The following is a 25,514-nucleotide window of genomic DNA, read 5'->3' as shown; positions in this document are numbered from 1 at the left end:
CTTCTTCGAGTTTATAGAATTGCTTGAATTTATGGCTTGATATCTTTGGTCAGTTCTGGAAAATCTTCAGCCACTATTTTGCCACATATTGTTTTGTCCCATTCTCTTTTTCTTCCCATTGTGTGACACCAGATTCACACATATTAGACCTTTTCCACCATCTTCCATGTGACTCGTATGTGTTTTTTTCTTATCTTCTCCATCCTTTTTTTCCTGTCCGGGCATTTTCACTTCACCCATCTTTCAGTTCACTAATTCTCTATGTGGCCTAATCTGCTTCTTAACTCCTTTTTAAACTCTAAGTCTCAGTTACTTTATATTTTATTGCCAAAGTTTTAATCTGACTCTTTCTTTACGTATTCTAGTTCTCTGCTGAAACTCTCCATTTGTCATTATTTTCTGTTACATATTAATCACACAGTCACTGTAAAGTCTGGTAACTCCAATATCTGTATCTACCTGGAGATGGTTTTTTTTTTTTTTTTTTTTTTTTTTTTTTTTGTCTCTTTTTCTTTTGGTCCTGTCTCCTGATATCTTTGTTAAGTTTTTATTTACTTTTTATTTATTTTATTTAAATTTTTTTTTTTTTTTTTTTTTTTTTTTTTTTTTACTTTAGAGAGAGAACGGCAGAGAGGGGCAGAGGGAGAGAGAGGAGAGAATCCCAAGCAGGCTTCATGCTCAGTGGGGAGCCGGACGCGGAGCTCCGTCCCACAACCGGGAGATCATGACCTGAGTGGAAACCAAAAGTTGAAGGCTCAACCAACTGAACCACCCAGGCGCCCCAGTAATTTTCTTTTTAAATGGCAGATGTGGTACGTGAAAAACTGAAGTAGTGTTGTCTTCCTCCAGGATAGATTTAATTTACTTCCGGCACAGTGGGGCAGAGATGATCGCAGAGGCTGGGTTGTGGTCTCTGTGAGGTCTGGCTTGCCTTACTCCCAGGGGCCAGACCTGGCGCTTGCTACAGGAAATGTGGCCTGTGTAACAGGCCTGTCTTCCTTGGCAGCCCATGAACTCCAGCTTTGTGTCCTTAACGCCCGAGACTGCTAGACTTTGCCTCGTGCCCCTGACCTTTAGCTCCCGTTCCCTCCTTGGTTTCTCAGTCTCTCAGCCTTCTGAATCTGCAGGTGCCACGGGCGGAGCGCGGGGGGAATGGAAGCTTGTCTCAGGGCTTCTGCATTCTTTCTGGGATACTGAGCCTGCAGGTCCTGGTTGTTTCGGAAGTCCGATGCTTCCAAATAGATTTTTGTTTTTTTTAATTCAATTTCACTCGCGTTCTCGGCGGCAGAGTAGATGTGATTGAATCTAGCTTTTTGTCGCCGAAGGGGGACGTTCTCATCGTTTGTCTTTTTACTTTGTTTATTCTGTTGTTTTGCTGAAGAGGTGTAGGTTTTTGAATAGTCAGATGTATCTGTCTTTTTCTTTATGGTTTCTGGCTTTGCTGTTATGCTTCAAGATGCGTTTTTAAAGCCAAGTTTATAGAAATCGTCATCTCAATTTCCTTCCAGTGTTTTTTTGGTTGTATATTTAATGATTCATTCTGGCATAAGCCATGAGGTAAAGATCCAATCTTATTTTTCCCATATGGCTAAGGCATTTGTCCAACACCATTAACTGAGTAATCCATCTTCTGTGAATAACTGAAATCTAATCTTTTTTGTTAAGTACACGGTGTCTCATTAATATTTTAATTTTCACTTCTTTCTTATTAGTGAGGTTATATGTATTTCACATTTATTTATTGATTCCTTGTTTTTCTTCTGATTTTTCTGTTCTTTATCCATTTAAAAAATTGTACTATTGGTGTGTTTAATGCTGATATTTAATATATTTCTGTTGATATTTAAATGATCCTGCCATTAATTTTGGTTGTTGTTTTTAAACTTCTATTAAATTTGCTTGTGCTTTTTGAAATATAAATCAATATTATGTTTTCGTGCAAAGTAAATTTATATTTTTATTTGTTATTTTATTCATTATTATTATGCTTTTGAAGCCCTTCCTTGTGTTACGATCAGTTAGCTGTTTTAAGACATAAGTATATGTATATATATTTTTTGCTCTTAATTTTTTAATCCTTTTGATCTGTATTTTGATATATGGTGCATGTGTATAAACTTTCCCTGCTTAATAATCAACTTTCCCAGCAATGTTGGTTAAATAATCCATCCACTTTCCATATTATTCCTTTAACATGCCTCGGCCTTTAAAGACAAGAATCTTATTCTGTGCCATCTGTTCTATTTGTTCCCATTAATGTACCTTTTTTTTTTTTTTTTTAACGTTTATTTATTTTTGAGAGACAGAGAGAGACAGAGGGTGAGCTGCGAGGGGCAAAGAGAGAGGGAGACACAGAATCAAAAGCAGGCTCCGGGCTCCGAGCTGTCAGCACAGAGCCCAACACAGGGCTCGAACCCACTGACCACGAGTTCATGACCTGAGTCAAAGTCGGACGCTCAACCGACTGAGCCACCCAGGTGCCCCTATTAATGTACTTTTTAATTCTTGTTAGTATTCTATTCTCTTCCTCCTGTTTTTTTTCTTAAATGGAACTATAACTGACATGTCATATTATGTTAGTTTTAGGTGTGCATTGTAATGATTTGATATTTACATGTATTGCAAAGTGATCACTATAATAACTGCAGTCAACATCCATCATCACCATCATCCATCACGAGAGTTAACAGCTTTTTCTCTTGTTATGAGAACTTTTGAAATCTACTCTTAACAACTTACAACTTTCGAATAATGCAACGGGATATCATTGACTATAGTCACCATGCTGGATATGACATCCCCCTGGCTCATTTTATAACTGGAAGCTTGTACCTTTTAACCCCCTTCACCCATTTTTTTTTTAAAGTAGTGCACCTGCTTATATGCTAGAAGATAGATTCTTGCTGGTGAGCTTGTACTGAATGCACCCCAGACCTTTTCTTCTCTGTCTGCTTTCCAGAAGGGGTCACTTTGAATCATTCCCACTTTCTTCTGGTGGTCACCTGCTGGCTGATGGACAGCTTGCTCATAATGGGTGTCTTGATTTATCCATTTGGGACAATACTAATGACTCCTACAATGACGGATGGATGCTGACAAGACTACTTCCCTGCCCTCTCCAATCAGTATTTCATGTTTATTCTAGTCCCTAGTGGTTTTGTGTTCTCAGCCTATCAGAGGTGACTCTACCAGCTAGAACAGCTTAGGGCACTCACCTGGGCATTTCCCCAACCAGAGCCCATGTTGTGGTTGGATCGGCCCTTGTGGTTCTCTTTAGGATTGCAAGATGCCCTCAGCAATAATCATCAGGAAACTGAAAAAACAAGGTTTATTACTGACAGATCTGGAGGATACACAGCCTGTCTGAGGTCATGGGACTGGTTGGGGGGAGGGAGGGATGGAAGGAAGGGAGAGAGAAGGAGAGAGAGAGGCGGGGAGGGAGAACACTCAGGAGCCTGGGGTTCTGCCTTTATTGGGGTTGAGGGTGGAGCCTAGGGTGAACTGGTGAGTTCAAAACCTAAAGTGGGAATTAACGTGCGGGAAGAGGAAAGCAAGCAGTCCATCAGTCCACCGTGAGGTATGTAGGTCACCCAGGGCTTTCTAGAAAGGGGAGCCTCAGGGGTGGGGCTGCCTGGCCCCTTATCTAGTTGAATAACTGGCCCCGTGTCTGTTCATTCAAGATGGAGGTCTCTGAAATGGAGGCCTCAAGAATCAAGACTTAATGTCAGGCACTTACAATTGTATAAGCCAATCATTGGGTGTCTACACTACACTATATATTGTATTTCAACCTTGATTTCTTTTCCATAGTTGTGGTCAATATTTCTGGGCTTCTGTGTTAGAGAAGAGCATTCCTCACCTTTCCCTCCTTCCTCTCCCCACACCCTCCTCTCATTTTTGTTCTCATTATGTTTTCACGGACAAGATGAACATCATTTTCTCTGCTCTGTAATTATGCCTGTGTCTATCTCGACTTTGTTCTTTGATTCCAGCGCTTGAAAACAATAACTTTCATATCACTCTAACCAGATGGCTGCCATCAGTTGAAGAATCAGCCAGTGTGCTGGCCCACCTTTCCTTTTCTACACAGTAACACATTTTTAAGCATTATGGCATATGTTTACTCTATATTTCCTTTTGGCTTTTTAAAATTTTTATTAAAAAATTTTTTAATGTTTATTATTCTTGAGAAAGAGAGAGAGAGAGGGAGTGCAAGCAGGGGAGGGGCAGAGAGAGAGGGAGACACAGAATCCGAAGCAGGCTCCAGGCTCTGAGCTGTCAGCACAGAGCCCAACGTGGGGCTCGAACTCACAAACCGCGAGATCACAACCTGAGCTAAAGTTGGCCGCTTAACTGACCCAGCCACCTGGGCGCCCCTTTAATTTTTAAAATAAAATTTTACTTTAGATAGACAGTGCACAAGTGGGGGAGAGGGAGAGAGAGAATGTCAAGCAGGCTCCATGCTATCCGTGCAGAGCCCGACATGGGGCTCGATCCCATGAACTGTGAGATCATGACCAGAGCTGAAATCAAGAAGTTGGTGCTCAACCGACTGAGTGACCCAGATGCCCCCTTTGCTTTTTGTAAAGCTTTAGCTATTAACCCGGTAAGTAAGTTCTTAAAAAAAAATAACGGGTCTTAGCTCAAATGGTTCCACTGTTGATATATGTGAGTGTAACAAATTGTGCTGGACGTGATTTGAGGCATTAAAACTTCGCAGGTGAAGAAGCCCCTAGTCTTCCATTCAGTTTTGCTGTGAACCTGAAACCACTTTAAGAAATAAGGCCTGCTAAAACAACGACAATAACATTCTGCAGTTGGATGTTTGGAGCATTCGGTCAGCCAACGATTGGCTGCTGATTTGGGAAAGACCGAGAGGCACCCGTGACTCTACATAATAGACCTGAGAATCGAAGGGACTTGTGGTGGCTGTGGTACAAGCAGTGGCCTGAGCCACGGTCCCATCTCCCCGTGGGCTTAGGAATACGCTGCATTCCTGATATTCCTGTAGGGAATTAGATGATTGGATGTTTTAGGGAACGAATGGGAAGCCTAGAGTCCCCTGTTACTGGTATGGGATGGTCTCTGATGGCGTCAGTTGCCCAGATTGTTTCTTTTGGAGGAACGGCATTTGTGTCACGAGGCTCTTTTGGCACAGTCCTTGTCCTGTTCATTTGCCTAATCAGCCATATTTTGGCATTCAGTAAAAGCTGAGGTTGCTGGTGGCTGGAGGAATGAAAGCTAAGCAGGTCGCCCTGCATTTCGAGTATTTTGGTGTGTGGCACGGTGGGATCTTATGTTTGCAAATGCACCAAACAATTCCTGTTACTTTGGCAGTGGGTGTGACAGACGCGATGCCTGCTCAGGCCAGGGATGGGGGCGGGGGCCAGCCCCAGGCTGTTCCTCCTGAGGACAACTGGGAATTTCGGGAATGGACCCTTCTACGCAGGGAGAACAGAACACATGAGTGGGAAGGATGGACGGGAGCCAAGCCAGGAGGCAGGTGACCGGAGGGGGGCTTTCGCTGCCTTCGTGGACGAGCGAGGGCCTTATCCAAGAGTGGTATCCGAGCAGAAAAGGAGGGGGAAGGTCAGGTGGGGGAGACGCTTGGAGGACACAGGCCAGATGCGGTGCTAGAGTGTTGATGTATTTATTAGCTTTCTCGGGCTGTTGTAACAAATTAACACAAAGTTGGTGGTTTAAACAACAGAAATTTTTCCTCTCACGGTTCCAAAGGCTAGAAATCCCAAATCAGGGTGACATCAGGTTTGTTCTCCCCCTGAAGACCCTAGGAGGGGTCCTTCCTGCCTCTTCCAGCGTCTGGTGGCCCCAGACATTGTTGGCTTGTGTCTGTACCACTCCACCCTCTGCCTCCGTTTTCACATGGCCTCCCTGTGTGTCTGTGTCTCATCCCCAGGATGACCTCATCTCAAGATCCTTAACTTGAGTATGTCTGCAAAGACTCTTTCCAAATAAGGTCACATTCACAGGTACCAGGGGTTGGGGGGGGGGGGGGGGCACAGTTCAATCCAGGACAGGTGGTTAGCGGGCAGGTGAGGGAGAAAGGGTCATGGCTCAGAGGCCTGAGTGAAGGGAGCCTTCTCAGAAGTGGGCTCTGGGGAGGCAGGGTGTGGTAGGGGGAGGCCCTGAGCGCCCCTCCAGAGAGGAAACGGATCCTCAGAGATTCATCATTGCCTACGACGCGTCTTTCTGGGCTCATCCCTGCACCCCAACTGGACATTTTTGTGCCATCTTTTTTAGTCACCGCCATCTGGATGATTTTGACTCTGGAAATCTCTGTCCTTTTTTTTTTTTTTTTTTTTTTTTTTCCTTTCTTAGTGAACAGGCAGATGTGACGATATGAACGAAGAGGGAGGCACTTCTGCTAATGCTGTTATTTGGACAAAAGATACCACCATTCACCGACTCAGGGGAAAGTTTGAGGACGTGCTGTCTTGCACGTGCTTTGGGGACATATTGTTTTTCGCATAAGCCAGGCAGACTCCCTCCAGCCAGAAACAAAACAAAACAAAACAACAAATGACTTACATACCCTTTAAAATTGACTGTGCTTTCCACTGTGACCCTTTTGATTCAAACTGAATGTATCTTTTAAGTTTGTGAGATTCTTCTTTTCGTTGGTGTTAGGTTTCTGGGCCTTCGTGTGTTTCCCAAGAGCACTGGAGTTTTCTTGCTGTCTTTCTTTCCTGGGCACAGAGATGACTTTGATATTCTCTTAGGGGCCCAGGTCAGAAGCCAATCACGTCTTTCCTCTCGCCTCACGTCCACATGTTTGTTTTCCTGCCCCACAGCTTCTGGCTTTGCTTCCTTTACCCTCCGCCAAGCTGCCCCCTTATTCGGTGACACTGCCTCCTTCTGACAGGAGGTTTCTAATTGCATTCCCGCCTCTGACCCTGCTTTTCCCCGTGCCCTCCATAGCACTGTCAATACCATATTTTATAGTAACAGTGGTTCAGTGAGCTGTAATTTACATACAGTAAAGTGCACAAGTTCGGAATGAACAGCTGCGTGATTTTTGACAAACTCATGCACCTGTGCTTCGTCCCCCAGCTTGAAATAGAATTTCCTCTATTTTCTACTCAACCCCCGCCCATCAGAGGCCACCACTGCTCAGATTTCTGTCCCCACGGGTTAGTTCAGCCAGCACTGGGACTTGGGTGGAATCACACAGTGTGTGCCCTGGTGCCTGGCTTCTTTCCTGCGACATCATGGTTTTGAGATCTGTCCGTGCTATGTATGCATCTCAAAGTTGCTTTTATTTCTTTTTCTCATTTTTAACAGCTTTATGGAGGTAAAATTCAATATATGCGTGTACACACACACACACACACACACACCATATTCTTTGTCCATTTAAAGTATAGATGTAAATGGTTTTGGGTGCACCCAGTTATGACTTTATTTAGTCGTATATATACATATATATCTATATATATATTTACTTATTTATAGTGTGGTGTATATATATATATACACATATATAGTGTGGTGTATATATATATATATGTTTATATTTATAGTGTGGTATATATATACATATATATATAACATAAAATTTCCCCTTTTAGCCATTGTAACGAACACACGGTTCAGTAGCATGACTTACTCTCACACTGTTGTGCAAGTGTCACTGCCATCTATTTTTATCACCCCGAACAGGCACCCTGTAGCCACGAAGCAATAACTCCCCATTCCTTCCCCTCCTCCCCCCCCTCCCCCCCCCCCCTTGGTTCTGGGAGCCTGTAACCTACTTTCTGTTTCTGAGTTTGCCTCTTCTAGATGGCACATAGATGGAATCATAGAGTGTCTTTTTGCGCCTGGCTCCTTGCACACAGCATAATGCCTCCACGGTTCATCTGTGTTGCGGCACGTGCTAGAGTTTCATTCCTTAACTTAAAGAGATAGTACCCCATTGTACGTGGCTGCATTTCTCTCATCCACTCATCTGTTGACGGACACATCTGTTGACGCCTCTTGTCGCTCTCGTGAATCATGGCGCCAGGAACAGGGCTGTACAAAGATCTGTTGAGTCCCTACGTTAAATTCCTTCCGGTACATCCCTAGGAGGAGAATTGTTGGGTCATGTGGTCACCCCGTGTTTAGCTTTCCGAGGAGCCACCAAACTGTTCCACAGTGTGGCACTATTTTACCTTCCGACCAGTGGTGCCCACGGGGTCCAGTTTCCCCACATCCTCGCCAATACTTGATGTTTTCTGTTTTTCTTGATTATAGGCATCCTAGCAGATGTGGGATATCTCACTGTGGTTTTGGCCGTTTGTATATCTTTGGCTCAGTTTTTTTTTTTTGTGCCATCAGTCCTTCATGAGATATAATTTACACACAGAGAAATGCATAACTCTTAAAGGTACAGTGAGTGAATTCTGACAAACATATGCATATAAATATTACCCCAATTGAGATGTAGGATGTTTCCATTACCCTGAAAAGTTCTCTCCTACTCCTTCCAATAATCCCCTTTACTGTTTTTTTATCACCATCGATTAATTTTGCCTGTCCTTGGGTTTCATTAAATGGAATCAAACAGCATGCATTTTGTTACGTCTGACGTTATTTCATTGGACGCAGTGTGTTTGAGACCTACTGCTGGTGTTGCACGTATCAGAATTTTGTTCTTTTTTGCTGAGTGGTATTCCTAAACTTGAGTATAGCAGTTTCCTTATGCAGTCTTTTGAGGATGAATATTTGGGTCGTTTGCAATTTTTGGCTGTTATGCATAAAACTGCTCCAAACATTCTTATGCACGTCTTTATGTGGATATAGACTTTCTTTCTCCCGGGAATAAACCTGTGAGTGGAATTGCTAGGTCATAAGGTAGGCGTGTGGTGAGTTTTATTAGAAACTGCCAGTTTTCAAATACGGTTTTTCCATTTTACACGCCCACCTGCTGGGAACACGAGAGTTCTGCACCCTCACCAGCATTTGGTATTGTCTTTTTAATTTTAGCCGTTCTGGTGGGTGTATGGTGGTGTTTCAGTGTGGGTTTGATTTGCATTTCCCTGATGACTAATGATATCAAGAACCTTCACATTTGGAAAAGGTTATAATTTAAATTTTTACATTAAAAAAAAAAAAAAGTCAAGTTAGAAGACATTAATGAACACCTGGAGAACAGGCCTCCCAGAGCCCGGAATGTTCTGTTGAAGCCAGCAGCCCTGACAGATATGAGTCAGACAGACAGATGTCAGTTTCAATTACATCTTAGATCATGAAGGAGTTGCCAAATCAGTTTGAAAAGTCGGGGTGGGGGGCGCACATATTTAACGAATATTTTGAAAATAGAAGAAAATGGCAAAGCTCTCCTCTTCCACCCTACCTCTCACCTGAGAGGTAGGTTTTCGGGAGGCACATCTGTTCCTGATGCTCCCTGCCTCAGACCTTGCTTGGTTCTCCCTAGCTTCGGACACGACTCTGGCTCTTTGGCCCTCTACGCCAGCCCTTCATGATTTCCCTAATGCCCCAGGTGCTGTCAGCCCCCAGCCTTTTGCACATGCTTGTCCAGCACTTGGGACATCTTCCCCACCCTCCCTGGCACCACTGGGCCCCCTGCCTTTGTTTGGCTCAGCCAGGGGGATGCTAACGTCCTTCCCCCAACTGGTTCTGGTCCCTTGTCCTCTTGCAGCCCACTGGGCAGGCCCCAGAACTGTTGTTTACTTCCCTGTATGCGTCCCTAGACTGGCTGTCCCCTTGGGGAAGGACTGTCTGATTTCAGAGTTCACCTTTGCCTTCTCAACACCCAGCCAGGCATATGCGATCATTAGTATAAGCTTGTCAGATGGTGACCAAATACTCACGGGTCGACGAACGAGTGTTCTGAAAGCACGGTGACCTACTGGATTTGTTTTTCGTTACACCATCGTAGGTCTCGTGCCCCTAGATCTATAAGGCAAACAGAAACCATAAAATCTTGCAATCTCAGCTTCTGTCTGTGACCCCTCCATCTCAGCCTGTGACCAGGGATGGCTCAGAGTGAAGGATCAAGGACCGGGGCGGGGGGGGGGGGGGGGGGCAGGCAGGATCAATTAGTTGGCGTGTGAGAAGATGCTGGAGGCACCTGGGCCAGGAGGAGGGAAAATCAGAATCAGATCCATGAAAGATGAATTAAAAAATAAGATAAAAATTAATGGGAAATCAGAATAAAATAAAATCAATCGAAACAAAAATGCACGGGAAAAGCAAGCTGAGCTATATTTCCGGCCACCCAAGAGGGGTGACCGAAGTCTATACCTTGGGTTCCCAGGTGCAGTGACGGCCATCATCATGTCCATCTGAGAGCCGCGTGCTGCTTGCAGGACGCCTCACACTTTTTGTCCTATGGCCCAGCTGGGGGTTATGAAATGCGCGCTCTGATTCACCAGGTCTGGACTGGTGCCTTAGGTTCCGCGGTCCTGACCGGCCATCCGGATGCTGCTGCTGGTCCCGGAACCGCCTTCTGAGTGGCCAGGGTTGAACCTAAACCAATCAGAACACAGTAAATAGGTTGTCTGGGGGAATAATTAGCCAAGGTGTTTATTCTCCATTGGTTGGTTGGCACTGTACTGTGTTATGCCACACTCTGTGTGACCCAAGCCAGTATTTGTACATTACAGACTCAGTATTTGTGAACAAAATTGTCCCCCACAAAGCGTAGAGTTTTATTTATCACGAGGAGAACGCAGTGGTGTCCGGGCGCCCACCGCAGGCCAGCTGGGTAGAGCTTTGGAGGGAGGAATGCTTGGCAGACTAGGCTGAATACCCAGCAAGCGTTTCAGTCGAGGATGGAATGGGCAACTTGGATTCCTTTCTTGAAACTTAGTGGAGTGTTTTTGCGAGAAAGTAAGCGGACGGTAACCCATAGGTCCCGAAAGCGTCGATTCGTTTTTCATTTATGGATTGCTTGCTTGATGGCAAATGTATTTCTACCCTTTTTCACCTCTTCCCAGAAAGGGATAAGCACCAGGTCTCTTTCCTACCAGTTCCTCCCAGTCCACAGGTTTGCTTATGAAATCGAATGAGCAGGAGACTGGGAAGATATATCAGAATTTTTTCTTCATTAAACATTTTTCATTTTCTGATTAGTAAATAGAAGTAAGTGTTCACTGTAGTAAAAATGGGCTTTTTTACTACAGAAGAGTCTAAGGAAAAAGAAATCACCTATAACGTCTAGATCTAGAACAATCTAGAATCAATCACGATGGAAATTTTAGTGCATTTGCTTTTAATTTTCTTTTAATGCATTGTTGATCATTTTATAGACCGATGTATTAATCTTATTAAAAGTATATGATAAAACATATACCTTATTAAAGTATGTATTTTTTTCATTTTTACGTTATGATTTAAGACTTTCTTCACGGCAAAAATCCTTCATATACCCCAGTTTTATTGATCTTGATAACGTGTAAGATTATATAATAGAAAAATTTTCTTTAACTCTTTTTTCCCCCCTAATTTCAAAAGGAGAACATTAAAAAAAAAATTTTTTTAACGTTTATTTATTTTTGAGAGAGACAGAGACAGAATGCGAGTGGGTTAGGGGCAGAGAGGGAGACACAGAATCCGAAGCAAGCTCCAGGCTCTGAGCTGTCAACACAGAGCCCGACGTGGGGCTCGAACTCACGAGCCGTGAGATCATGACCTGAGCCCTGAGCCGAAGTCGGATGCTCAACGGACTGAGCCACCCAGCCCCAAAAGGAGAACATTTTTGAGAAAAGGAAGAAATAGCATTGTGTTCATGTCTTCTGAGAATATAGTGAGTTCTGATGTAAGCCCAGATTTACTTAGCTGATTTGTGGCATTAATTATATCTCCCCGTACCTTGCATAATATCGAGTAGACTTTAATGGTTGGTTATTAAGGAAGTCCTAGTATAATTATATACTTCTTTGTATAAATGTATATTCAACCTTGGTTCAAGAATCCAGGTCTTACGGTGGGGAAACAGAAGTTGCTCGTGTGTGCGGGCCGCAGAAGGTTATGCGTGTGTGTGTGTTTAGAGCCTACCCCTGTGACTCACCAGTGTTCATCTGATGCCACGTAACATCATCTCAAAATACAGTGGCCGGAAGAACAGTCGGCATTCGCATCCGCTGCCGGTGTCTGTGGCTCAGGTGTTGAGCGGTTCTGACTCAGGATCGTGCATGAGGCTGCAGCTGGGCCTGGGCTGTGGTCTGACGGCCCGACGGGGGCTTGGGGGGCCCGCTTCTGTGGGGTTGTGGCGCACAGAACCCTTCCCCGCTGGCAGGGTGGTCTCTGTGCCATTCTGTTTTGTGTGTGTTGCCCTTCTAGTTCTTCTCCCCCCTTAAAGTTCTCTCTGGAGCTTTGTGGATCTGTCATAAAAACTTGGGGGTAAGTGGCAAGAGGAACACGTCATTATGATGGAAGGTGGCTGCCGGCAGGGCATCTCTAGGGAACCGGGCCTGGTTTTCTCTCACGGAATGTAAGATGACTGTGTGAAAACCATTGCCATTATTGGGGAAATTAGACAAGCCTGATACATATATAATATATAATACATATCCTGGGCATGATATGTGTATAGTGGATTTAAAGAAAGGCTTGAGTTGAACAAAGTCATTTCCTAAAATGACTACTGTACTAAAATTGTAAGTCCAAACTAGAGGTTTGGAGTGGTAATAATTCACGTGGTTCGCAGCATTTCGTCTAAAGGGAAATTGTTTTGAACTATGACGACTTTGGATTTGTCTGTTCCTCATCCCAAGGCATGAGCCCTGACTCTGAAAGAGTTTTCCGGTTATATTTTATCCATTTGAGCCACAGTAATGTTCGTTTTGGTTTCCTGATTTAAAACAATTTATTAGGCATCTCTTTAGTTGATGCAAGAAAGCATGAATAAAAATATAAACATAACCTGGAGCCCCATTGCCAGAATAACTTTATTTGTGTACTTAAAAAATATGTGTGTGCCTTGAGAGGACTTTGAACCAAATCCAAAATATGTCATAAAACGTCTAAGCCTCCTTCTTACAATATGTGCCTTCAAGGAGGCCAGTTAAATTTCTTTTATCTCCTCTCAGAAAAGTAAAAGATCTCTTTTTTTTTTTTAAGTTTATTCATTTTTGAGAGACAGAGAGAGCATGGGAGTGGGTGAGGGGCAGAGAGAGAGGGAGACACAGAATCCGAAGCAGGCCCCAGGCTCTGAGCGGTCAGCACAGAGCCTGATGCAGGGCTCGAACTCACGAGCCTTTAGATCATGACCTGAGCCAAAGTTGGATGCTCAACTGACTGAGCCACCCAGGTGCCCCCAAAATAAAAGATCTTTAATGAACACAGACATTCCAGGAGTCACGTCCACGTTTTAGCAGGATGCCCCGGAAGAGGTTGTATCACATGCCCTGTCCTGACCCGTGCTTACTGTTACTTTTCACCAGTGCCTTCCCTTGAGGCTCCTGCATTCCAACCTCATTCCTGTTGGGGGCGACAGAGTGTCCCACAGCCGGTGTCAAATTAGCCCATCATCCCCTGATGTGGATTTGGGTCGTTTTCAGGCTTTTGTAGTTACAGATCTTTATGCAGAGCTCCTGACAGACCGTTGTTGCCCTTGAAGTGAGTCCCTCACGGTGGAATTCTTGAACCTCCTTTCGACTTCTTTGCGTTCGGCTGTTGCTTTCACGGCTGGGTGACTCAGCTCCAGATGTGGCGGCTTCGGCCTAGAGTGCTATTTACCACTCTAAAGGGAACTGCGTTCTTTGAGGTTCCCTGGGACCTCAGGTAATTTCCTTGCTTGGATGCGTTAGGAAGTTAAAAAGCTCAGGAGCTTGTCACCACGTGGGAGTGCCTCAGCTGAGAGTCACCTGAGCATATGTGAGCTGGGAGGTACTGAAACAATCCAGGGGCGTTTCATTCATTCAACACATGCTTTCGGAGTGTCTTGCGGACGTCGGGCACGGGGGGAACAGAGTCAGAAGGATGCGGTGCTTCTCGGCTTGGAGCTCGCTTCCGGTGGGGAGTGCTGTGTGCCAGGCAGCCCAGTGAGAGCACGAGCAGATGGGTGTGGGGGGGGGGGCTGGCCCAAGACGGGCAGAGGATCGGACGTGTGCCTGGGAGACCAGGCGACGGTGGCTGTGAGCGGGAGGAAGGTGTCCCAGGCGGAGGCCACCGCAGGTGCAAAGGCTTGGAGGCATGGCGAACTGAGTCAGGGTAGTGGCGAAGGTCGGCCCTGGGGACTTTGTGTGGCCGCGTGAGAGGTCAGAAGCCCCGGTAGCGGCACGCGCAGGCGCTCAGGTACCATTTATGGCACCGCGTGGACCAGTGGTTAAAGGCGGGAGGACGGGCCTTGTGTAAGTGGTTTTGGATCATGTGGCACGACGTAGTTACCCGGCTTTTATTCTGCAAGCTAAGACAGAAATTAGACATATCATCATAAACTCTATCTCCATCATATTGTAAGTGAAAGTATGGCTTATACCCAGTCAAGTAGCAAAGACATAATCTGACAATAAAGGACGGTTTTTCCCAAGGAAAAAATAAATAGTAAAACTACTGACACGTGTATAAGTGTGCATGTGGACATGTTCACTGTGCATGGGTTTGTAGGTCATGTTTGGATATGGTGTGTTTGCTGTGGTAAAGAACAACCCCGAGTCTCTGGGATTTAAAATAACAAAGGTTCGGGGCGCCCGGGTGGCTCAGTTGGCTAAGTGTCTGACTTCAGCTCAGGTCGTGATCTCACGGTTCATGAGTTCGAGCCCTGTGTCGGGCTCTGTGCTCTCAGCCTGCTTCGAGTTCTGTGTCTCCCTCTCTCTCTGCCCTTCCCCCCCCTCACACTCGCAGGCGCGGGCTCTCTGTCTCTCAAAAAAATAAACGTTAAAAAAATTAAAATAACAAAGATTCGCCTCTCATTCGCTCATTTGTGCTCTTCTGGGTTGGCTGGAGGTGGCGGTGGGACTCGGCTCTCCAAGCCCTTGCCCAGGCCCAGGCTGAGAGACGTCCCGTCTCTGAATTTCAGGGAGCATCAACACACAAAGAAGGGAATGTGGCCCCTGATGCCCTGTGTCCTGAAACTTCTGTCTGGAAGTAACAAATGCATTTCACTTACGCCTTGTTACCTAAAGCAAGATCGGTTGAGTCGGACTTCTAGAACCATGGGTACGTGCAGTTCTACCAAAATGGTTCTGGCAAGACGAGGAGACAGTGTGGGGACAGCTCCAGGGACTCCCACAACTGCATTGCCCTTGTTTTGTGTTTTGTTTTGTTTTTCAAGGTTTTATTGTGTACCTTACCAATTCCCTCATGGACTGTCACCCACACGTGGGTGAGTGTGGGCCTTCCACATGTAGATGACAGGAAAAGAGGATGAAAGATGCCCATCAGGGCATTTTATGTTTTTATTTTATTTTGTAATGTTTGTTTATTTTGGGGGAGAGAGAGACAGAGTGCAAACAGGGGAGGAGCAGGGAGGAAGGGAGACACAGAATCCCAAGCAGGCTCCAGGCTCCAAGCTGTCCACACAGAGCCCGACGCGGGGCTCGAACTCACGGACCGCGAGATCAGGACCCGAGCCGAAGTCGGACGCTCAACTGACTGAGCCACCCAGGTGCCCCCATCAGGACATTTTGAGGAATGCTGAAGGTTACTTGGGACAGCAAAACACCCTAGATGGCAAGCTTCCAACCACTCGTTTTTCTGCTGGACTCTCAGTGCGTTCACCTTATTGATAGCGCTGACAATGTTGAGTCAACAACTGTCAATGACAATTTCCTGTGCCCCTTTCTAGGAGATGCAGCAAAAAACTCATTTCTGGCAATTTCAGTGTGACTTGGGGCTTCCCGTCAAGACTTAGGTCTCACTAATATCTCATCAAAATTTTTAATGTTGATCATGTGTTAAACGCATAACATATTTGGGATATGTTCGGTTAAGTAAAATGCATATTTAAGATGAATGTCCCCTGTCTCTTTTTGCCTTTCTGAATGTGGCCACCAGGACATTTACAATTAATATGTGGCTTATATTTGTGGCTCCTGTTATATTTCTCTTGGACAGTGCTGACTCTGAATCTATAAAGAACTCAGACTGATCAATAAGAAAGAGAAGCCGGTAGGAAATGGCCAAGAGTGTAAATCAGTCCTTCACTGGAGAGGAAAAGCAGATGACCAATAAACGTGTGGAAGACCTTCAATCTGGCAGTTGGGAACCCAAGCTAAAATTGGTGAAGAAGAAAAGTTGGGAACCTGGGTGACTCATTCAGCTGACCACCCGACTCTTGGTTTTAGCTCAGGTCTTGATCTCATGGTTCGTGAGTTCGAGCCCCATATCGGGCTCTACGCTGGCATCATGGAGCCTGCTTGGTATTTTTCTGTCCCTCTCTCTCTCTGCCCCTTCCCCTCCCCCCTTTCAAAATAAATAAGTAAACTTAAAAAAAAGAAAAAGAAAAAAAGAAAAGTTGGTATCGCTTACAGTATTGGATATTGGTGAGAATGAAGATATTGGTGAAGAATGAACTTGGATATACCGGTGGCGGCATTTAAGTCATTACAACCACTTTGGGGAGAATTTTGGCAGATTCTGCCTATGTATATAGGTATTTCTTGCCTGGGGATGATTTTGCCCTCCCCTCCCCGGGCTGGGGGGGTATTTGGCAATGTCTGGAGACATTTTGGGTTGTCATTAATTGGGGGTGAAGGGTGCTACTGGCATTTAGTGAGTAGCGGCCAGGGATGCAGTTCAACATCCTTCAGTACATGGCTCACCTCTCACAATACACGGCTACAGGGCCTGAATATAAGTGGTGCTGTAGTCGAGAAACCCTGACTTCTAGATGCCGATTCCAAGGTAGAGCTCTGGCTGGTGTGCATGAGGAGATACAGGCCAAGGTTTTCACTCAGTGCTCCATATTTACAGTTGAGGAACTTTGGAACCACTTGAAATGTCTGCCAGTTTGGGGGTATAAATGACCGGCGAGAGACCCGTGTTTGAAGATGATACATCTCACATCTAGCGCCGAGGAAATCAGGGTGCGTGCTCGTATATCCATGGAAATACGACTTTTCTGTAAATATTTAAAATACAAACTAACAACTCTATATTTAACCTATTGCTTATGGACACATGCATTGGTAATAAAAATTCAAAAGGCAAGTCAGGATACATATCAGCGCAGAAACTGATTGCCTCTGGGGAGGAAGGATACAAAAGGAATGTCAGCTCCTTCTGGAATGTTGACTTCTCACAGGAATGTGAAGCCATTATGACAGAATCTTAGCCTTTGTTAATGTAGCTGAGTGACGAGGGTGTTTGTTACATTACTGACTTTCTATTTTACTTTTCTCAGTATTTGGAATTAGTCTACAAGGAACACTCTTGCATACATCCCGGAGATTGCTGCTGGGTGTAGGGGCTGTCTGTGCACAAGTGGATTGTCAGGGGCTATGCTGATTTCTGCCTGGTTCCCTTGCGTCCCCCAGCGTTGAACTGTGCCTGACACAAGTAGGCCCTCAGGAAGCGTGTGTTTGCACGCGCTGTACACGGAATGTTCCATGGTGCTCGTTCCTGTGAACTGCCTTCTGAGAGGTGCTGGGCTTACATACTGCAGTGGGAGGTGCCCTTGGGACCTGCCTGCTGGCCAGGTGGTCACCCCCAACCCCTTTCCACCAGACCTGGACATCTCTTTACCCTCCAAACTTCTGACAACACATCGGAGGAAGTGATCCGGCTCCAGATACTAGAAAATCACACCTAGGAAGTCTTACAAGTGTGTGTCTTTAAAGGAAAATAGATGTTGTATCTTAGAAATTGCACGCTAACGTGCATTCTTGGGGAGACACTTCAGAGAGGAAGTTTGCTGCCTGGGCGGTTGAGTTGATGCAACTCCCCTAACACAGGCGGGCAGGGTTTGCCTCGAGCCACAACCGTTTCTTAGTTTAATGAAGAATTTAAGAGGAACGGTGCCATTTGACATGCACCATCGGGCGTCTCTACAAGATGGCTCAGGTCAAGGATTCCCTGCCGTGCAGGTGCACAGACCTCTCCCATCCCCCTTCCGTGTTCCGGGTGTGGAAAGCATTCCTGCCTGTGGGGCTGGGCTTGTCGCTTCATCACTCACCTTCTCTCCATAATATATGGAAATAATGGACTGATGTCAGGGGAAGAGTTTTATAGAATACCCAGCCCCTTCCTTTGGGAACCTCGTTGAGAGAATAGGTTAATTAGATGGGAAGGAGGTGTTTTCACAGGACTCTCAGAGTAGACCGTCTGTGTCAGTCTTCTGCTTGCACAGGTCCGAGTGTGCCTGCTCTACTGTGTGGGGCTGAACCAGGAACCCGTCCCTCGCAGGGACCTCTCTTTTCTCGGGCCATTGTCTTTGCTGCAGCCAGTGGTCTGATTTATTTTTATCCTGGATTCCCACCTCCACCCTGCAGTGGGCTGTTCTTAGGCCCTTGATTTTAATTCACATCATCTTGGACGTTAACAAAGGGACACTTTGCTGTGATTTTAGTTCTAGACGGCCAGCCTAGCATCTGTTTTATTAATGTCTGTGTGACAGACTTCCAGGAGTGCAAACAGCGCTTCCCCCGAGAGTATGGATTTTCCTGACCATCCCCCAACTGCTCCCTTGACCTAATCAGCCATCCCAATTGCGAGCATGTCTCAAGGGAGCAGGAACCGCTTCTTAGAGTGAAACATCTCCTCACCGAAGCTGCAAATGTTTTACGAGGTGCGAAACACAAAAGCAACGTTTTACAAAGTGATAGTTTGGTGAGAAATATTTAAAGCCTGCAAGCTCAGGCAATGTGAGGGTGATCGTTGCTGGATTTTTTTGCCTTCCAAGCGCGTGTGTAAGGGCATGGGCCAAGGTGGGAGCAGCAGAAGGCTGATGGCAGACACTGCCCGCTGTCCAGAGGGTCCTGGCCATGCCCTTGCCATCAAAATGTGGTAGCACAAAGGCCGCATCCATTTACCCTCTGGGAAGAAGCTGTTCACTAAAATTCCTAGTATTCATTTATTTGTTCAACAAGTACGTAACAGCTCGGCATCGTTCTTAGAGCTGAGGACACGGCAGTGACCGACATAGATCAAATTCCCATCCTGGGATTTACTTTTTCATCATGGCACCCATTAATCATAAATAAGATTGTTGAAACTGTGCCAAACACAGTATGCCCAACGAATCACACCCATGCTAGCCGTAACTCATGGCATCTTCTAGAAATAACAGCATATCTTTAGACGACTGAGTTTCTTAAGTTTTTTCCTAAAGCTGCATAAACATTTCCTGCTTCCTGTCGGTGGTATCGTGGTAGAGAACGGAGAGAGGTGTTTTATAGACATGGGTTTTCGAGTAACTCTAGCTAATTCTCTTGGTACCAAACTTTAAACGGTTGTACTATGAATGATGGAATTTTGTTCTTGCATCAGAACATGGGCAATAACCTTTTCCCTCTGGATGATCAGGATAATTACTGTACCTACTTTTGTACCATACAGCTGTGGGATTTCTATGGGCTTTTTGGTGTCCCGGTCTCTTCACTTGGCTGTTTGTCATCTCCTGCTTCGTCTGCCCGCTGCCCCTCCTCCCCTCCTCACAGATGGTTCTTTCCTTGACTGTTTACAGTGGTAGTTATAAAACTGTATTTCCTAATGAGAATGTTATGAATGTAAACATCATTACTTGTACTTGTTTTTCATTGTGAATTAAAATCGTGTAAGTTCCTCACAAATACAACTTTGTTTTAAAGAATGTGAGCTGTACAAACATAACAAAAAAGAGGAGGGGGGGGTGCCTGGGTGGCTCAGTTGGTTAAATGTTAAATGTTCAGCTCTTGATTTTGGCTCAGGTCACGACCTCACGGTTTGTGGGTTTGAGCCCAGCATCGGGCTCTGTGCTGACAGCACAGAGCCTGCTTGGGATTCTCTGTCTCCTTCTCTCTCTGTCCCTCCCCTGCTCGTGCTCTCTTTCTCTCTTAAAAGTAAATAAAGAATAAATGTAAACAAAATAAAACAAAGAATGTGAACTGTGCAGAAAAATAAAGAATAAAAAGAATAAGAAGCAGTTCTTTCAAAGTGTTCCTTTCCCACACCTACCTTGAATTATTCTGGAGTCTCCAGAGAAATAGACCAACAGAATCTCTCTGTGTACCTGGAGATCTCTATATATCTATGCATGTCTCTCTATATGTATTTATATAGCTAGATACACACACACACAGATATATATCTATTTAGCTATATATAATTATATAACAATTACATATAACTATGTAGATGTGTGTATATTTGTGTGTTTAAATGTTAGTCTCATTAAAAACAAAGAAACAAATGAAAAACCCCAAAAAACAAAAAACCTCCTCCACAGAAATACCTAGAATAATGTTTGACCAGATACCTGGATACAATGTAAATTTGTGACACCTCAACTTAACCGTCACATGCACTCCATTCCCATTCCTTCTACAGAGGGCATTAATACATTGGTGTAATTCATCTAGATGTTTCCTGTGCATTTTCTGGATGTTTGTGTGTGTGTGTTGATCACCTTTCTTCTTCCTGCCTCCCCCTCTTTATTTGTCAACATAATAAATGATGCTGCTAATATCCTGGTGTTAGATCCTCCTTTCTTCCTGCAAGGAATGGGGTCTGCATTTGTTTACTTGTTTTTTTTTCCATGTACCAACCCTTGCAATTTTTAAGCTGAAGCATCTCAACCCATTTTGTTGTTGTTCTTCCAACTTTTCTGTGGTGTGTTGGCTTCAAAATTAAGCTTCTATTTGGAGGGACTAGAATTTCCTGCTGATGTCCAAATGGGAACTTCCACTTGTAGGTAGTTTACTTATTTTTTTTCTTAATAATATTATTTTATTCTCATGGACAGTTTGCTTATAATTAAAAAAAAAATCCTATATGTGGCTTTAGGAACCATCCACAAATGGGCTTCTGTCATTAGAGCAAGTGGTTAATATTTATCTGCCTTAAAAAAAAATGTTTATTTATTTTTGAGAGAGAGAGAGAGAGAGAGAGTGAACTGGGGAGGGGCAGAGAGAGAGGGAGACACGGAATCCGAAGCAAGCTCCAGGCTCTGAGCTGTTAGCACAGAGCCTGATGCGGGGCTTAAACTCACGAACTGTGAGATCATGACCTGAGCCGAAGTCGGAGGCTCCATCGACTGAGCCACCCAGGTGCTCCAATATTTATTTGCCTTTGTGATGAGACTTTTGTTCCGGTTGGTCTTGGGAAACCATGGTCTGAGGTGGCCAAGGACTATACCTCCAATGTTCCTGTCAAGGGGCACCAAGGGGTCCCAGTTTAAACCGAGTTTAACCTGCAGTTAAACACTGATCTTACACAGAGAAATATCAGACTTATGGGATAGACTCCCAGGGGGCAGGGAACAAAGACAGTTGTTTTTAATAGTAATGTAAGTCAGTCTCTGTTGGGAGACTAGATATATCCCTTCTGTTTCTGATACCATTTTATCCTGAGCCTTCCAAGTTAGTGGTCTATTTTTCCCCCTGATACTCTTCATTTTTGACCTAAGGTCGTGCCAAGATTTCCAAGGCTACTGCCAGCAGCAGCGTGCTGCACATTTTGGGAAGTCTTACATTAGGTGGCTGGAAGGAGCTGTGGTTCCAGAGTGGACCCTCCCAGTGGTTGTGGTAACAAGGAATGGAGGTGAGCATCTCAAAAGAGAGAGCTGAACCAAGAGGCAGGTGCACAGGAGCACTGGAGAACATTCATTGCTTTGTTATCTGCCGATGGAAATTCCTCCTTTTAACCCAGAGTCCTGAGGTAACCATTGGATGGCCAGACTGCCAAGGTGGACACCCTTTGGGATATTTCTGAAGGGCAGGTTTTCAATATGTGTTGAAAGCTTTCAAGATACCTCTTTACTACAGTCCAGAAATACTACTTCTGAGAATGTCTCCTGAGACCATAAGGAATGAGATGCATGAAGGTGTGGTTCGGGGGACTTCCATTGCAAATTTTACTCATAATAGCGAGAAATAGGAATCAATCTCAGTATCTAGGAGTGAGGATTCATTAAATAACTATGAATAGTTATTATATAGTAGATACTATTGTAGATATATAATGGCTATTGTATACTAGATACTACTATGCTGTGTTCTAGAATATAATGTTCCGTGTCTGCTGGAGATGTTGACACGGAGTGTTTTTATTGATTTGAAAAGATGTTGCTCATATATTCCTCATTGAAACATAATAGCAGATAATCCTATTTTGGCATAGAAAAATGTGTGTGTGTGTGTGTGCGCGTGTGTGTGTGTGTGTGTGTAAGATTGTGTATGTCTGGGTAATTTTTTTCTTCTCTGTTTTCAGATTTTTTTTTTTCTGTAATAAATGTGAGCCTCTTGTGTAATCATGTAGAAAGGAAGAGGTTACATTGTGTCCAGCATGCCTTGTTTATAAGTCTGCAAATTGTAGACCACTTGAGAAATACCTCCATCCAAAGAAGTTCAAAATGAGATTTTGGCACTTGCCAAATGGAGTCACAAGTTTTCCAGACCCTTTATGCAGCAGTGAGCTGACAAGGTGGGTGGGAGGATGTGGATGTTGGTGGCAGTGAACTCTAGTTATCAGAGAAGCTGAAAGCTTTAGCAGCTTGTAAGCCTGGGATCACTTGTGCTCTCTTCTCTTTAAATTTTTCTTTAATGTTTATTTATTTTTGAGAGAGAGACGGAGAGAGAGAGAGAGAGAGACAGAGTAATGTTTATTTATTTTTGAGAGAGAGAGAGAGAGAGACAGAGAGAGAGCGAGGAAGGGAGAGAGAAAGAATGAGACATAGAATCTGAAGCAGGCTCCAGGCTCCGAGCTGTCAACACAGAGCCCGATGCGGGGCTCGAACTCACAAACCGTGAGATCATGACCTGAACCGAAGTCAGATGCTTAACCGACTGAGCCACCCAGGCTCTGTCTTCTCTTTAAAATTACTGTGAAACATTTCACTCTGTAGACAGAATGACTTAGTGCAAAGAACGTAGAAGCCAGGGCATATTAAATAGCCTTTCTTATAGTCCCAACATTATAGAGATCCTGGCATTGTAGAACGGGTGTCAGTATTTAAAAAATCTGTGGTAGGCTCCAAGAGGAAAGATTGTAACATTTGTGATTCGCTCTTCTCTTTTGGGACAGCAACTAAGACCTTACTGAGATAAGCAGGTGGGAGCGCCCATGCCTTCTCCTTGTTCCGTGAAAAATTGCATTCTTGTTAAAAGTCTGGCAACAGTAGAGCCGGGTCACCGTGGAGTGGCTCCAAACTTAAGCTCTGCATCCCCCGTGGGGTGGTTGTGTGTGGCTGGCGGGGCTCAGATCATGCGATCATTAACTCCGGATTGACACGTCTTTCCCTGGGCTGAGTTTTTGCACATGCCGCTGAATCCACGTGTGTGAGGAGCCTTCGATCGTTTTCCTTTGTTACGAAGCGTTGGGTCAGCTCAGCTCAGCTGCTGCTGTAGCAAAATACTGTAAAGTGGATGGCTTGTCAACAGCGGGAAGTTGTTTCTCACGGTTCCGGAGCCTTGGCCATCTGAGACCAGGGTGCCGGCACGGCCGGGTTCTGGTGGGGGCATGCTTCCTGGCTCACGGATGACCGCCGTCACCGCTTGCCCAGCATGCGCGGGAATCCCCTGGGACGTCTTTTTTTCTGACACCAGATCTATGTCGTTTCTCCATCCCAGTTCTCCAGCTCTCTGACCCCCACAGGGTCTCCAACAATTAATTCTGACACAGAGTTAGCACAGACCCCACAGGTTTTGGGCGCAGGCCCACAAGACTGCCCCCACTTTCAGACTCCGGTGTCCACCCACGGGCTATAAAATTTGGGGATTCCCCCGCCCTCCACCTTCATGTTCGATAATTTGCTGGAATAACTCCCAGAACTCAGGAAGGCCCTTGACCGACTATCCCTGGCTTACCATAAAGGGTGAAAGTCGGAAACAGCCGAATGGAAGAGGTGCTCAGGGCAGGGTGTGGGAAAGGGTGTAGCGATCGCATGCCCTTCCTGGTGTGCCACCCACCCAGCACCCCAGCCCCTCGATGTGTCCACCCACCCGGAAGCTCCCCAAAGCCTGTCGTTCAGGAGTTTTTATGAAACTTACGTTAAGCAGACATGGTTTGCTCTAGCCGTCCAGTCATTGGCTACTGGCGATCGCACTTGGTCTGCAGCCCTGCTCCCCCCACAGAGGTAGGGTTGGGTGATACAGAGCAGCGGCGAGATCCGACCTCCAACGTACATGGTGGGTGGTCTTTCTAGAGACTGGCCCCCATTTTGAAGCTACCAGCGCCCTGTCCCCGATGTGCGTCATCTCTTCTGTGTGTGAGAAACAGTCGTTTCTGAGGGTTTTAAGAGCTGTGCACCAGGAACTGGGGACAAAAGCCAAATCATTTAATTTTTATTACACACCCCCTCCCAACTGGTCTCCCCGCTTCCACTCTGGTCTCCTAGTGTATCTCCATCCAGCGGCCGGCCGGGATGCTGGTACTCGGTCTGAGCACTTGTGCGGTGGCCTCTGTGGTCCTGATGCGTCCTTGACTTCCTCCTTCTGGTTCTCACTGCTCCAGCCTGCGGGCCTCCCAGCTGGATGTTCCCCCTCCACAGCCCCCTTCCCTCACCTCCTTCCCGTCTGTGTCCAATGACGTCTTCCCAGGGAGGCCCCCGCCCCCGACCTCTGAGCATCCTACCTGAGACTGAGCCATGTCCCCCCTGCACTCACAGCCTCTCTTACCCTAATCTACCTTCTAACCGTCATTACCCGTATGTTAGGTGTAGAGTTTGCTGTTTTTCCTCCCACTAGAAGGCCAACCACGTAGGGCAGGAGTCTTGGGTCCCTGGTGTTTCCCAGGCACTGTGCCTCCCTCATGGTCAGCACTCGATATTAACGCTGGAGGACGAGAACATGGCTGGCTTGTTCTAAACTGCCACCCAGAACCTGGACTCAGGGTTCTCTGTTCCCACCACTGCTCGCCCAGCACCCCCCTCCCTGCCCCCAGGGGACGGTACACGCACACGGGGCCTGCAGGGGTGATGCTTGGGCTCTGCCCCTCTGACCCGCTTCCCTCTTCACTTCTAGACCGGCCTTATTGTCGCCTGCTACCACGGCTTTGTGGATACTGTTGTGGTCTTAGCAGAGTGCCCCCACGTTGACGTCAACTGGCAGGACAGCGAGGGGAACACGGCCCTAATCACGGCTGCGCAGGCAGGTAAGACCCAGCTCTTCCCTCCCAGAGCCGAGGCTGGGGAGCAGCTACCCGGTGGTGGGGTTGAGGGGGGCCCCGCACATGAACTCAGCTCGTGAGATTATTGTAAAGACGGGAATTGATCAGAAATCCATTCTCCGAGTAAGAGGTGCAAGCAACTGCTGCTCAGTATGCAAACACATCATCGTAGTGCATTCGGGATGATGCAGAGTTTACTTGTGCAGAGCTTAGCGTTGGGCGGACCTCACCCTGACGCCCGAACGTGACGCTGCACCGGCCACCCGGCCTTGTCATCCTTCACCTAGAGCCTCGCGCCCCACCCG

General features: G+C 45.8%; 1 protein-coding gene and 1 long non-coding RNA gene across 2 annotated transcripts in view; one reads left to right on the top strand and one right to left on the bottom strand.

The window, feature by feature from the left end:
• ANKRD33B (ankyrin repeat domain 33B) overlaps positions 1–25,514 on the top strand; it is an 83,491-nt gene that overhangs the window by 25,268 nt on the left and 32,709 nt on the right. Inside the window, exon 2 of the mRNA XM_049648276.1 lies at positions 25,065–25,194. Within this exon, the coding sequence (XP_049504233.1) occupies positions 25,065–25,194 (130 nt within the window). The remainder of the gene's footprint in view (positions 1–25,064; positions 25,195–25,514) is intronic.
• Positions 10,190–25,006, bottom strand: LOC125934713 (uncharacterized). The gene is made up of 3 exons (XR_007461501.1): positions 24,747–25,006; positions 24,093–24,357; positions 10,190–10,491 (listed from the first exon to the last, which is right to left on the bottom strand). It is a non-coding gene; the product is annotated as an uncharacterized LOC125934713 (long non-coding RNA).

This window comes from Panthera uncia (assembly GCF_023721935.1).
Source record: "Panthera uncia isolate 11264 chromosome A1 unlocalized genomic scaffold, Puncia_PCG_1.0 HiC_scaffold_17, whole genome shotgun sequence".
Classification (NCBI taxonomy): Eukaryota; Metazoa; Chordata; class Mammalia; order Carnivora; family Felidae; genus Panthera; species Panthera uncia.
This window is presented reverse-complemented; position numbering and strand designations above follow the sequence as displayed.